At 34.0% G+C, this 14,640-nt stretch overlaps 2 protein-coding genes across 3 annotated transcripts; both read left to right on the top strand.

The window, feature by feature from the left end:
- Positions 1-2,601: 2,601 nt before the first annotated feature.
- Positions 2,602-6,807, top strand: LOC134261372 (receptor-interacting serine/threonine-protein kinase 1-like). 2 transcript variants are annotated; one of them, XM_062743811.1, is made up of 5 exons: positions 2,602-2,661; positions 3,573-3,665; positions 3,782-3,869; positions 4,467-4,628; positions 6,517-6,807. In XM_062743811.1, the coding sequence occupies exons 2-5, from the start codon at positions 3,633-3,635 to the stop codon at positions 6,783-6,785; spliced, it is 552 nt and encodes a 183-aa protein (XP_062599795.1). In that variant the 5' UTR covers positions 2,602-2,661; positions 3,573-3,632; the 3' UTR covers positions 6,786-6,807. The 2 variants fall into 2 exon arrangements, with proteins under 2 accessions (XP_062599795.1, XP_062599794.1); XM_062743810.1 differs by lacking the exon at positions 2,602-2,661 and adding an exon at positions 2,724-2,813.
- A 3,115-nt stretch (positions 6,808-9,922) lies between these two features.
- LOC134261371 (NF-kappa-B inhibitor alpha-like) lies at positions 9,923-11,502 on the top strand. Its single transcript, XM_062743809.1, has one exon. The coding sequence runs from the start codon at positions 10,143-10,145 to the stop codon at positions 11,208-11,210; it is 1,068 nt and encodes a 355-aa protein (XP_062599793.1). The 5' UTR covers positions 9,923-10,142; the 3' UTR covers positions 11,211-11,502.
- The last annotated feature ends 3,138 nt before the right edge of the window (positions 11,503-14,640 follow it).

Here is a 14,640-nt window from a genome sequence, read left to right as displayed (position 1 = left end):
AACAGTGTTTGAAAAAGATTCCCAGTTATGTTTTAAAATAATACTACTACGATAAATTAACTTTTCTTTATTAGAGGATGTAGAGTAACTCTAGTTACAGAAATGGCTTTGCTTTTAATAGCCCTTTCAAACAAAGTTTTGGTCAGTAAAATATCTTATTAATTTATTGAAAAAAATGAATAGAGAAAAAAAGTTACACTACTTGGCATATCATTCTCAGGTTATGTTGAGATCAAAACAAACCTTACCTTTTTCACTCTGTAGAATCGTGCCATTTTCTTTTTTTAATTCTCACAAACTTGCTTATCAAGCATAAATGAACATACTTTGAAAAAATTGTGAACAAGGTGTCAAACATTATATTACCCGGTATTAAATTCAACTCCTATTAGTACTTTCAGTACTTTGATTAGTAGAAGAATATTAAGTGAAATATCGAGCCCGAACTGTATAAGCGATAAATTTTATAAACAAATTAGTTGCGCGAGCGCGCCAACGCGCCGAATACAATTAGCCGCTAGGGGGGTCCCGTCCCCAAGCACCTGTGCACCGTACAGGTGTTCCTCCATTGAGATAGATTTAATTTATTTTTTTGTCGTTGGGTTTCTATTATGATCAAGTTTGGAAATAAGAGAAGTCATTGTCCTTTATTGTTCAAATGTGGTAATTTATCATTCTAAATAATGTTGCAATTAGTTACATTGAATAAAGTATTTTAAAAACAATGCATATTGAAAGGTACTTATATGCTAGTGATACAAAGCGTACTTTAGTAATTTTTACGGGGTCAGGCAGTGAGTCTTGGACTTTATAAATGACTGAATGCACTTGAGATAAAATACCTAATTATATAATTATTTGTATTTTTAATGCTATTCAAAGATCAAAATATTGTTAATTTGGTGTAGATGGCTCCGTTACATAGAGGCAAGTAAAAAGAACTAATTCTGATCAAGTTGTTGCTGATTACCATACTATCCATTTTGTTGATCCCCGACGTCATATTTCTCATTTCTCTCGGTACATATATAGTTCATGGGCATCGGAAGCAAATTGAAAGTGGGTGGGGGGGGGGGGGGGCTAAACCAACAAAAAAGGTAAATCCCAATTTTCAATGCCTATATAATGTCTATTTTTGCAAAAAAAGCGGAGGGGGGGGGGCTAAGCCCCCCCCCCCCCCCCCCCCCGCCTCCTAGCCCCCCGGTTCCGACGCCTATGCAATTTATCTTCATCTATCAGTTAATTTTCTTTTACAAGTTGCCATTCTCACAATCTTTTATTGACAGGATTCTACTCAGGTGACTGTTAAGGTCCATGGACCTCTTGTTTATGTTAAGAAAGTCTATTTGGAAAATCTTATTTTAGCATTAAAAGAGTGGGGGGGATATAAGGCAAGGTCAATCCTCTACTTTTTGTTGATCCCCGACGTCATATTTCTCATTTCTCTCGGTACATATATAGTTCATGGGCATCGGAAGCAAATTGAAAGTGTGGGGGGGGGGGGGGGCTAAACCAACAAAAAAGGTAAATCCCAATTTTCAATGCCTATATAATGTCTATTTTTGCAAAAAAGTGGGCTACGCCTCTCCCCCCCCCCTCCCCCGGCCCCCCGGTTCCGACGCCTATGCAATTTATCTTCATCTATCAGTTAATTTTCTTTTACAAGTTGCCATTCTCACAATCTTTTATTGACAGGATTCTACTCAGGTGACTGTTAAGGTCCACGGACCTCTTATTTATGTTAAGAAAGTCTATTTGGAAAATCTTATTTTAGCATTAAAAGAGTTGGGGGGGGGGGGGATACAAGGCAATGTCAATCCTCTACTCTAAGCCTACATACATTGTTCCATTCGATCATGTATTAAATAATATAATATATTATAGTAATAAATCAATTTTTAGGAACGTCAATTTTTAGGAACGTCGATTTTTAGGAACTAAAAATCTTTGTTTAAGTTTAGCCTGGGTCAAAATGAATGTTTTTTTATTATTATTTTATTACGAGAAAAAAAACTATATATCGATTACAGGCACGTAACAACCGGGGGGGGGGGGGGGGGGGGGGGGCCTGCCCCCCCCCCCACTTTTTTCCCGAACATTACCTTAACTATAGAAAATGTCCATTAAAGAGAAGGTTGACCCCCCCCCCCACTTTTCACCACAGTACATTTATAGCAAGGAAATATAGGAAAACATTTGAAGTGAAAGGAAGTTGGCCTTGAGAGAAAAGTTGGCCACTACCTCCCGGTACGGTGGGCTACGCCTCTCCCCCCCTCCCCCGGCCCCCCGGTTCCGACGCCTATGCAATTCATCTTCATCTATCAGTTAATTTTCTTTTACAAGTTGCCATTCTCACAATCCTTTATTGACAGGATTCTACTCAGGTGACTGTTAAGGTCCACGGACCTCTTGTTTATGTTAAGAAAGTCTATTTGGAAAATCTTATTTTAGCATTAAAAGAGTTGGGGGGGGGATACAAGGCAAGGTCAATCCTCTACTCTATGACATTAAGAATAAAATAAACAATCTAACGAAGCAAATTAGTTGAGACAGGGATGAAGATTACTAGTTTTACCGCCAGCATTCTGACGAACTACTTTTACCGCCTTCCCATTCTACTTTCGGTTTGCGCGATCTGGAAATTTTCACAATCTTTTTAAGGTAAACAGATTTAAATTAGACACCGTAAACACAGAAAGACCTGTTAGAGAGTGAATACTGGCACTTCAATTCAATTCAATTTCTTTATTGATTCACCAAACACTTAGGAATTACGAAAGGAGGATTCTTAGATTATGACAATCGACAATTTTGTATGTTTTTGGTTTCTTTCCTGGTGTCGTTAAGCTATTTTTCTATTGAGAAGTTGATGGCTCTTTTTAATAACCCCTTCAACTTTGTTTAAAAAGATATGGCCAAAGTTAAAGATTTTTAAAAGTGGGTCAAACTCCAAGGGGTAAAATAGGTTCAAGTATTTACACCCAAGGAACCAATTTCTCAATAGAGAATAACCGTTAATATTAAGCTACTTGACAGAAAAAAGTAGGCCTAGTATTAAAAGGGGCTGAATTATTCTTTCCTCACTTTCTACCTGGTTGTACAGCATTCCGTCTGTTACATATATGACATAACAAAAATTAGTTAGAATAATCTGTGTCATGGGACAAACCGGGTCCGTAGGACATTTATCATTTTAACGATGGAACATTCTATCTAAGCAAAAATATGTACATGAAATTGATATGTGTAAGACATATAAGATCATCATGGAATTATTATGCTGTAGCATTTTAGTTTAAAAGGACAGCAAAACAATCTTAATTCCGAGTCCAGGACTGGGATCATTTTCATTATAAACAAGGACCTCTATCATATCAGTACTAGGTATATAAGTCTCTGATATAGTTAGAAACAAAAACTATAAATCACAGAACAGAAGCTATTTAAATTGTATAGGTAATATGAGAGGGTAATGAACATTTTATTCTTTTTCAGTTTTTCATTGCATTTAACATGTTTAATACATGGTACGTATGGAAATATTCTCATACACTAGCTATTGTTGTTTGTAGTTGACAGGGATCTCATCCTTTCAAGCTGTAAAAATATCTTCAAGGACAATTCCAGACTTCATGGAGGAAGACGCAGCACCGTGTCAGTCAGAGGTGATTCGCTTTCACATCTTTATCATATGACCATTCCATTCCTATGAATACTGTCACATATGTATTTAGTCTATATATGTACAAAAAAAAATTGAATTTCTTTTTTTTTTTGCCAGATTGAAACAGATGCCAGACCAGGCACTTCAGATTCAGCAAAGAAATCTCAAAGTAGAGATCAACCACAAATGATCCATTTTGAACACAGTAAATATCATTTATAATTCAAAATTTACAAAAAAAATAATCATTATGTCATGCACAAATGCATCTCCTAAATATAGGAATTGAAATATTGTTATATTTAAACTAGTATCTTAAAGCTACAATGTACACTTGATACACGTAATATACAGATTAACATCATAGTCTACTTGAAAAATTCTTATCAATGAATTCCTGTCCTCCAATATTTTTTATGAATTTACCCGAAGTTTTTTTAGATCACTGTCCATTAGTTAATAAGACACTGTATAAAATTGATAATTGTATCTTTACACTGAAGTAGCTTGGAGAAATCCATAAGTCTGAATAAAAAGTGAATTTAGCTCATATGTCTTTTTTTTGAATTCCTTTATATGAGGAGAGATGAGGAAACTTACAGATTTAACATTAATTGAGGGATAGAGAACTGATACTTATATTTCAAATGAATTTAATGAAATTAAAGTACATGTACTGAAATTAGAATGAAGACAGTAGCCTAATAATTGTGGAATTGAAAGATCTTGTAATGGTCATCTCCTTGCAAGACAGTAATTTATCAACATTCCTGATTTCTTTTTCATTCTGCTGTCATTTCAGGAGGAGGGGGTAGAACCACATTACACTTGGGTACAAATCCCAGTGACAAACTTCCAAATATACAAATAGGAGATCAGAATTTTATGGTAGTAGGAGATCACGGTGCGTCAAGTTCAAAGTGGAAGAAAAAAGCCAAGAAAAAGGACAGGAAGAAGATTGAAGGTGGGATATTATACAGATATAGCCCTTTTATGAGGTCGATATACTTTTCTGTGAAGTCAATATATCTGTGGGTTGATCCAATGACAGGGCTCTATATATCTACTTTATTTCTAATATTTTCTGTAATATTTTGTTAAATTTATTTGTTGACTTTGTTTGCAGGGAAGATTATCAGAATGTAAAGAAAAAATGTCAGATAATCCCTATTAACTGCCCCAGTGCTTAGAAAAATTGAAAAAAGGGGGCAGTTATTTTAGTTATAATATTTAATGTCATATTTTAACTTCAAGAAATCTTTTGAAAAGAAAATAAGAAAACCACTAGAAGGTTATCTAACTTTCCTTTAAGTTAAGATAATCCACCCAAATTACAAAATTCATAAATGGTTTATTTTTCCACTGAGAAATTAGAGAATACCAAATAGAACAAATCTTATAGGTAACTTTCACTTTCTGAAAAACATAGTGATAAGTCATTCATAACAATCTTTCACTTTCATGAACGTACAGGTTACCCAATAAGCATTGAAGTTTCATTTTTACTTTCTTCAAATTTTGGTGGACTTGAGATTCAATCACTGTACAGGGGGTCCTTATTTCCTGACAATTGAAAAAGACCTGGGGGTGCCTATTTAGGCAGGGGCCATTTATAGGTATTTTATGGAATGCATCACCGTTTCTCTGAAGTTTAAAGTAAAACAACTATAGACTACTGTAGGCCATACTACAGGTATTACTTCCCACTCATGTGCAAGTTTGAAGCAATTCAGGGAAAAAATTCATCCAATTTTGTGTGTGTATGTATGTTTAAAGACATGCAAAACCAATTCATGCACAGGTCCAGGATTTTTTTTTAAAAAGGGGGGGGGGGGTCCACCTCAGTCAAAAAATCTCCTACGGAGAAAGGACAAGATATGGTAACATGAGCAGATCTAGAGGGGGGGTTAGGGGATCCGGACCCCCCCCCCTGGAATTTGCAGAATTATCAAATTTATATGCTTAACTAAGACCTTGGAACCCCCCCCCCCCCAAAAAAAAATGCAGATCACCCACCACCACCCCACCCAAACCAGGGATCAAAAGGGGTCTTAGCCTAATATCTGAATGTCCTTTATTGACAAGAAGAAAAAAAAAAACAGTAATAAAAGTAAAGTTCATTCACAAATACATGTATGAAAAAAGCCTATTAACACAGGGTGGGTCCAAAGTCTTTTCTTATTTGCTTCAGCATATGCACATTGTTACTCTCTTCCTTTATCCACTCCCCTCTTCTAAATCTTTGCCAGTAATGCATAGATAATAAATTTTACTATGATATTGAAATGAAAATGTTCCATTCTGTTCATTAGAAAGTGAATCCCAAGAAATATCTGCAGATGATTCACAAATTACCAAGCAAATATGAAAACAGTTTTAGGAATAATGTACCAGTTGAAGTAGAATTAAGGAAGGAAAAGTAAACACAGATTTAATTTCCCTGTTCTAGATTTAAAACTGAAAATAATGAATCAACTATCTTATCTGTGGAAATTCCATCAGAATAAGCCATACAGTTGACAAGAATAGTTAATATCAGGGAAATTTAACAAGCATACTGGTATTATAGCAGTACACATGTACTTGCATGTACATGTAGTTTCATGTAATGTTGGATTGACTTTTAAAAATATTTCACAAATTCCCAAGCTTTCACCTGCAGTCCATTCACAGATCTTAAAAAATTCATTAAAATTGTGAAAAAAAAAATGTACTAAAAACCTTTTGTAAATAGAGAAAAGAAATATTGTTTCTCTTTGTAGATGTATTTTTTTTCCAGATAATATGTTAAAAAAATACATTTTTAAAAATGAAAACTTAAATTTTATTGACATTTTCATTTTTTTACCCAGTGCCAGACAGAACATTAACAGAAGAAGAATGTGATAAACTGTCTGAGAATTTAGGAAAGGATTATAAAAAATTCTGTCGAAGGCTAGGTTTCAAAGAGGTTCACATTGAACAAGTAGAAATGGACTTCAGAGATGAAGGGCATTATGAAATTACTTACCAACTTCTCAGGAAACTCAAACACATGAGAAAAGACAATCTTCAAGGTGTTGTGGAGGCCTTACAGAGTATAGACAGAGATGATATTTTGGAGGAGTTGAATATTACGTAGAATTTTTAAAATGTTTATAATTTATTTTGTATATATAGTAATAAAAATTATTTTATATTGTACATAAATTCCTTGAAAAATCTGTGATGCTAATACACACTTTTAATAAAATTGCAATGCATTTTGTTAAATTCTTTTTTTATTCTTTTGATTTTTTTATATTAGATAATAGCCATCATATTTTTTTTTAGTTATGAGGCGTATGTAATGTAGACTCCTTATTTTACGCGAGTATGAATTATCACAGAAGTCAAATTACGATAAAACTTTCACATTGAACTGCATATGTACATGTTGATCGGGAATTCGAGTACTAGTAATTTATTTTTTCGAGTTGTTCTTCTGCGAAATTATTTAATAGATTCCCCGTGTATAGGTTTGAATCCACAGTAAATCATACATAATATAATTACAACTTTTGTCTGCAAGTAAACAACGAGGCGAGGGAGAGGTGTAGCTTCTTAACAAGATTCCGTGAAGGACTCATTAAATTTCATTCAGTGGTAAAAGAGGAGTTGCGGATAAGAGATGGGTACTCCAAAGCGCAACGGACGGACGTACTGACAGACATCCCCACCACTATACCCCTCCCCCCTTCTTTTCAAACGGGGGGTATAAAATCAATGGAAATATTGCATACGAGGCTGAAAGTGTCAAAGTCATATATAATATGGAGATAGATGCCCTTCTCGCTATCACAATTGTTAACTGTGAGCAAAAAAAAAAAATGGTTCCAACATTAACAAAAAAGTTATTTTCCTTTCACCCCTTCCACCTGGATTTGTTAGACAACTATATAAAGCTCCAAATTAAGATAAAAATCCAGAATAACTTCAGATAAGTTTATAGAATCAGTTCATTGATGCGAGCAACAATTGAATATTATAAATCTGTTCACATGTTTCAATTCTGAATTATTGCATACGAAGCCGCTCTCAACATTTGAATATCAAATGAAATTGTGTAAACAATAGCTGCATTGATACAATACTCTCATCAATTGTATAAATTATGAATGCATGTACTGATTACTGCTTCAACTGATGCGCACATCAAATGCATATATAAACTATATACATTTAGTGAATAGAGCAGTAACTGTTTTGATATATATTTACATCAATTCAAAAGCGCCCATTGTAAATGGAATTATTAAATTTTCAACAGTGAAATAATATTTATGGAATAAAAATGGTATTCTTTCACGATGTTGGAAGAACATCAAAAGTTCAAAAAAAATCTCTCCATCAATTTTCCTTCCCTTCACGAAGATTGTGGTAAAAAAAATCCCTGACCTGTTATAAAATAGAAAGAGTAAATACAACTATATAAAACACCCCTAACAGACAGAAAAACCTTCAAAGTGCATCGCACTCACGAAAATTAATATAAAAAAAATTCTAGCTGTCCCACTTGTGAAATAAAGTCCATATTCAACTATGAAATTTATCTTCTATTATATTTATTGATCAATTCAGTTTGTTAAAATGCAACTTTTTTCAATTATTTGACAATGAGCTATCACTGAAAATTTGGCGCCTCGAACACAACTGCAGCCCATTTAAACAAGGCTGCCTCGATTACCCCCCCCCCTTCCCCACAATACCCCCCCCCCCCCTTCCCCAAAGTGTCAAATATGATATTTTAAAATCTATTCAATAAAACATTGAGATAAATCTGTCCGCCCGCTCTAAGGAAAAAAAGAATGAACATTTAGGAATTTTCTTATCATTGCCATAAATGGGTGCTGTTTTTTTTTTTTTATTACATCACACCCTCATCGAGGAATTTCATCTTGTGTTTCCGGTTTATCAGCTTGGTATTATTGTTGTTTTCTTTCCTGTTTAAATGGAAAGACCCTTATGTAAACAAGTGAGTAATAAATATTCTTTCAGATAGTCCCAGCTATAATCGCATAGAATTGACAGTTTCAAGATGCGCACCTTACACATAACCCCTCCTATTTGTAAAGGCGTGCCCCTCCTTAAATTTAGGGTTAATAAATAAAACTGAAGTTTCCACATGTAATAACTTTAACGAGATGGGGAACACGTACGGTATACGAAGTACAAAGAGTTTAAAAGTTGTTAGAGTGCAAACGTATAATCTTTAAAAGAAAATTTTATTATAGCATGTAATTTTTTTTTTTGGGGGGGGGGGGGGTTGATTTTTTCTCTTTACTTTGTACAATTGTAATTTTGAAAATATGGGCAAATAGAAAAAAAAAATTATGTCATCATCATTTACGATTTTTAAAATCCACTTTATGATAATTATTTGAAATAATTACTATCTTTTTATCAGCAACATTAATATGAACATTTTTAAATATCATCAGTTACATGTATATATGTAATTAACAATTTAAAGATATATACATCATATTAAAATAAGTATTTGTTTTTACATTAACGTATCAGAACAAGTACAAGTAAAAATACTTTTTAATAATCATTAAAAAGTAGAGGTCGCACCTTTAAAGTCGACTGTCGTCGTAAAATATTAAAATTCCATTTTAAACGCAGATATTTGTAGAAATACCTTTTTTTTTTTTTTTTTTTTTTTTTTTTTTTTTTTTTACAAAACTATTTATATTTTCTGGTTCTTTGCTTTCGTGTAATGATCAGGGTCGATGAAATCAGCTTACAGAAGCTTACATAATGTATATCAAAAGAACGGGCTATATATGTATTTAAAAGGCTGACGTACGCATAGGTATTGATTACCGGATTATTAAATTACTTATATATATATGCAATATGTAAAAGACGATTTCGCCCACATGCTAAATATAACAGATACAAAGCAAATAATTAAGGTGTTGCTAATGCCAATGGATTTCCTCATTAATGTGATATTAAATGAAGCAATTTTGAAATTCATGAAAGAAAAATATTTTTCGTACGATTAATGTATTAATCATGTAATTTCCATTAATTTATAATTTGTTCGGAAGTCAAAATTACCGGTTACAATAATATTCTTTTTATCTTTTTAAAATTTTTTTATGTAAAACTAAAATATACTCATCAGGAAAAAAAGTCTATTTCGATAAAATAACGATATATGTTAAAGTTCGATACGCTGTATGACTGCCGACAACCGCCGCTCGCTGCAAATATCTAGGTCACATCGACGGGGAAATCCAAACGGGAATTCCCTATCGCACAAGTCCCTTTGTGCGTTGTCTTTGTTAGATTGAAAATTTCCAGTTTCTACGTTGGGTGGAAAGTCCATCGAAACGAAAACAGTATTCCTTGGGAATTTAGCCGAAGCGGTACATAACTTGCGAGATTTGAATTGTATTCTTTAATTTTGAACATTCGACTGAGATAAACAGTTTCTACACAGCTAAACATGGACGTTAATGATCTTGAAGAGGACTGCTGTGCAGGGCCTATGCCTGCTGACAACTTCCATAAATTTGGACCATCAGACGGGAGATTGGACAAACTGAAGTCTGAGGAGAGATTCGATTCGGACCCTGGTCTCGGAGCCTCCATTACATCCCAAGATAGTGGCTGCCTTACAGACATTCGAGATCAAATTTTGAAACAATCCCAAAAACGAGAGCCAACGGTAGACGAATCTGTGGAAATAGATGTAATAGAGTTTTCTGAAAAATTGACTCTTGGTACTACATGTACGAAGGATCAAGACGAAGGAATATGCGATTCCGTACCAGAAACTGATCTGAAAGGCGAGGAGGAGTCGGAGAAATTCACGGATGACGATTTTTTGATATATGGGAGGGACGCAGATGGGGACACCCTCCTCCATCTTGCAATAATTTCAGGACATGTCATGTTGGCAAAGGTGTTCATAGAAGTGGCGCCATGGACTGAGTGCTTAGATATTTACAACGACAAGCTCAGGCAAACGCCGTTACATCTTGCCGTCTTGATGAAACAGGTCGAGATTGTCAAACTTTTATTAGACAATGGTGCTAATCCCGAAATGTTTGACCACAACGGGGACACGGCACTTCATATTGCATGTCGGTCTGGAAACGTTACCATGGTAAAAGAAATTCTGAAACACCGAGAATCGCGAGCTATTCAAAATCTCGATGTAAGGAACTATGAAGGTTACACTTGTTTGCATGTAGCCGTTCTTGGGGGATTCACCAAAATTGTAGACATTCTTTTGAAATCAAGAGCTGATGTGAACGTCGGTGATGGAAAAAGTGGCGCGACCGCCCTACATTTGGCTACTAAAGGCAACAAAATAGACATTGTTTCGTCATTATTAGAGCAACCCAAAATCTCCATAGACAAGAAGATGTACAATGGTGTAACTCCCCTAATGGTAGCAGTTGAGCGCCAGCGCTCCGATATTTCAGAACTTCTCGTGAGCCATAACGCTAACATTGACTTCCTTGAATCTCTGACTTCGAGTTCTAGTGAAGAAGATGAAGAAACATAAGCTGTTTATTAGTATATAATAATAAAAACTTGTTTCTCAGGGAGGTTCTGTGATGTACATTTTTTCGTACTTCTGCACCCAGTCAACCCGGCTGTACGCAGCACTGTGATTGGCTGAGAGTGTATATCCGGGGAATTTGTTATTTATCATATTTATCATGCTTATTTAACTTAGCTATTTAAATGATCTTTTCGATCTGCCGTCAATTCGGTAAGGTCGGATCGACTTCCGCTATTAAAGTGTAGTTGACATTCAATAGAAAATGTAGTTGGAATAAATTAATGTCATTTTGTTTCCTTGTCTTGATTTATTCAGATGATTTTTTTCTCACATGCAATGTGAATGATATATCATATCCTGAAATATTTTAACAAAGAACACATTGAGTGAACGTTGGAAAAACCAAAGATAACACAATGCAACTCTGAAAGAAACAAGTTTGGCTTTTTAAAGACACTCCGCAGGGAGAATATATACTACTGTAGACCTATTGATTTGAATAATCTGTGTCATCAAAATGACCCGAAATTTCCCTTTAACTTACGAGTTAAAGCAAGTCTGAAGCATTGGAACACGTCTATATTGCAATATGATTGTTTATTTGCGAAGACGTACATGTCTGAAGCATTGGAACACGTCTATATTGCAATATCATGATTCTTTATTTGCGAAGACTTACTTTTTTTTTTGGTCCATTTTCCAAAAGATATTTTTGGGGGAAAAGGGGGAGAGGTAGAATTGAAAGACTGTCAGAGAATTCGATAAAGGTGAAAAATTAGCACAATAATCCTTCTTGCAACTTTTCTGGGGAAAATGACTAAACAATATATATAATGATTCTTTAATATGAATGAAAATAGATTAATATTACTTGATACATGTACCGGGTATATTTAGATAATCATGTACTTATTTTAATTTTATAATGAAATTAAAATTCAATTAAACTATCAGTGTGTAATAGGAATAGCCTGCTTAAATACCCAAAAGAACAATTTTCACTTTCCTTTTTCTTGAAAGGTACGGAAAATTGGAAAAATGCTTGTTAATAAAGGAAAGGCGATTCTGGGTATTTCCCAAGATTAAAAAAGTGTGGATCAATTTTAAAGTTCATAAGCCTTTATGGAAATCCCGTCCTTTATCACGTTACAAAACATGTTTTAAATCCCCTGAAGTCGAGACATCAATAAATCTTGTTTATTCAGTGATAAACGCACATGCATTAACTATCAACAACTGAATATCATTTTTTAAAAAGATCTACACAGTGAAAAAAATATATTTATATTACATACCGGTACATGCATTATGCACGATATGAGTAAAGGCAGATAGACCGAGAGACGGTTTATTTTAGTGTTCAAGGATGACACAACAAAGGCAAATATATAACTAATAGGAAAAATAACCATTGTTAAAACCTAATATTTCTAATTTTCATAAGAAAATTTTTTAAAATTACACAAAAAATTATACACATCTCAAAATCATACACACTGTACGTTTTTTTTTTTCAACCAGCAAGTCCGAATTTTGTAAAAATCGAAAATCTTGACGTAAATTTAGAAGTTGGTCTGCATGCCGCTCAATGTCTTTGTTAGATTTACATGTATAACATTAGAAATGCCGGTATGATCAGACTTCGTAGTTCAACCAATTCACGTAGTTCAACCAATTTAAAGATTCAGGTCAAAATAAGTATATACACTGTAGTCTCATTGGTAAATTAATTTGCTATAACAGGAAATTTAATTCAGGGAAAGGTTTTTTTAAGTTGCAAGAACTTGTAACCAATCCCTTTGTATAAATTATACAATAAAATACATGTATGTTAATAACAAAATTTAATCCTTGTATGACTGAATTTTGCATTATATTAAAGACAACTGTTTAGAATTCTTTGCTGAATTGCATTTTAAATAATTAATCTTTAGAATGACGGGACTGTATTTTATTTCATTCATTAAATTCATTCCACAACACATCACATTTCTCCCCCTTACAACCTTTATTTTGGCGTATCAAAATCCATTCATCTAAAGGGGAAAAGATAGCACTAACAACCGTGTTTAACTCTGAACGATTTGAAAAAAAAATTGTTTTCTTATTTTCAAAATATGAAATGTGAAAATTTTGAGTGAGTTATGAATGAATAAAATCGCAAGTAATATATATATAGAACGAATTCTCATTGAATTAAATCAAGTTGTTCTAATTTTTGTCCCATTTTATGAGCGGACATTTGTTAAAATTCCTGAAATTTGCAATAAAATTTCCCGAGTACAAGGAAAATAGGAAGTTCAATTAAAATCTGACCAAATGCCAACAAAACAATTTATCCTTCCTCATTCTTAAAAAAAATAATTTCCTTGCTAACACTATAGTTTCCTATTCCGAAAACTGCAGCGAAAACTATTTTACATGACCAGAAAACAATGAACAAACAAATAGGTATTAAGGATTTTGCAATTTATGCAAATTATTGCCTTCATTTATCGGTTATAATTATTTTTAGACTCAAACGAAGGGTCATAGCCCTATTCTGACCTAGTTCTTTTTTTTTAGACTTGCCTATTGCTATAATAATCCGTAAATCATCGTCAGCTGTTTTGTGTTCTTTCCACTTATCCATACTTTCTATTTCAAGTTTTGTAGTTAGATTTATCGTTGGAACTTTTATATTTAAAACAACTTTTTAAAAAAGCTCAAGTAATATGGATTCGTCCGACGAATGACAACTTCAAAGCACAAAATACAATGGCGGATCCAAAATTGTTGAAAAGGGGAGGGAAGATTAATGGTCTGGAAGTGTCTATAACAACAACCAAAAATAACTTCAGGTTGAGCCAACCTGAGCCGAATACTCGAGTGGACTTTTCTGATCACATTTTTTCTGGTCCGTCTGCCTGTAAACTTTTAATTTTGTTTTTGATTTTTTATACTCCCCGCTTGAAAAGCGACAGGGAATATAGTAATCGGTATGTCCGTTCGTCCACCCGTCCGTTTGTCTGTTACGCTTTGGGGTACCCATCTCTTATCCGCAACTCCTCTCATACCACAGAATGAAATTTGATGAAACTTTCACAGAATTTTTCATACATATTGCCATTGTGCACCATTTTACTTTTTGTTCTGACACATATTTTTGGTTTCCCACAACAAAAACATGGACACTCCCATTATATTCATATGGGAGGCGGGGGTATCATTAAATAGCTAGTGAGCTCATTGCGAACAGTACCTCTAGTTTTATTATACCCCGCTTGACAAGCGGGAGGATATATAGTAATTGGTATGTCCGTCCGTCCGTCTGTCTGTTACGCTTTGGGGTACCCATCTCTTATCTGCAACTCCTCTTATACCACTTAGTGAATTTAATGAAACTTTCACAGAATCTTTATTACATATTGCCATTGTGCACCTCCTATTT

This window comes from Saccostrea cucullata, unplaced genomic scaffold, assembly GCF_032062105.1.
Source record: "Saccostrea cucullata isolate Sc308-1 unplaced genomic scaffold, CSIRO_AGI_Scuc_v1 ctg627, whole genome shotgun sequence".
Lineage (NCBI taxonomy): Eukaryota > Metazoa > Mollusca > Bivalvia > Ostreida > Ostreidae > Saccostrea > Saccostrea cuccullata.
Note: the sequence above shows the minus strand (reverse complement) of the source record. Positions and strands in the feature narration are given on the sequence as shown.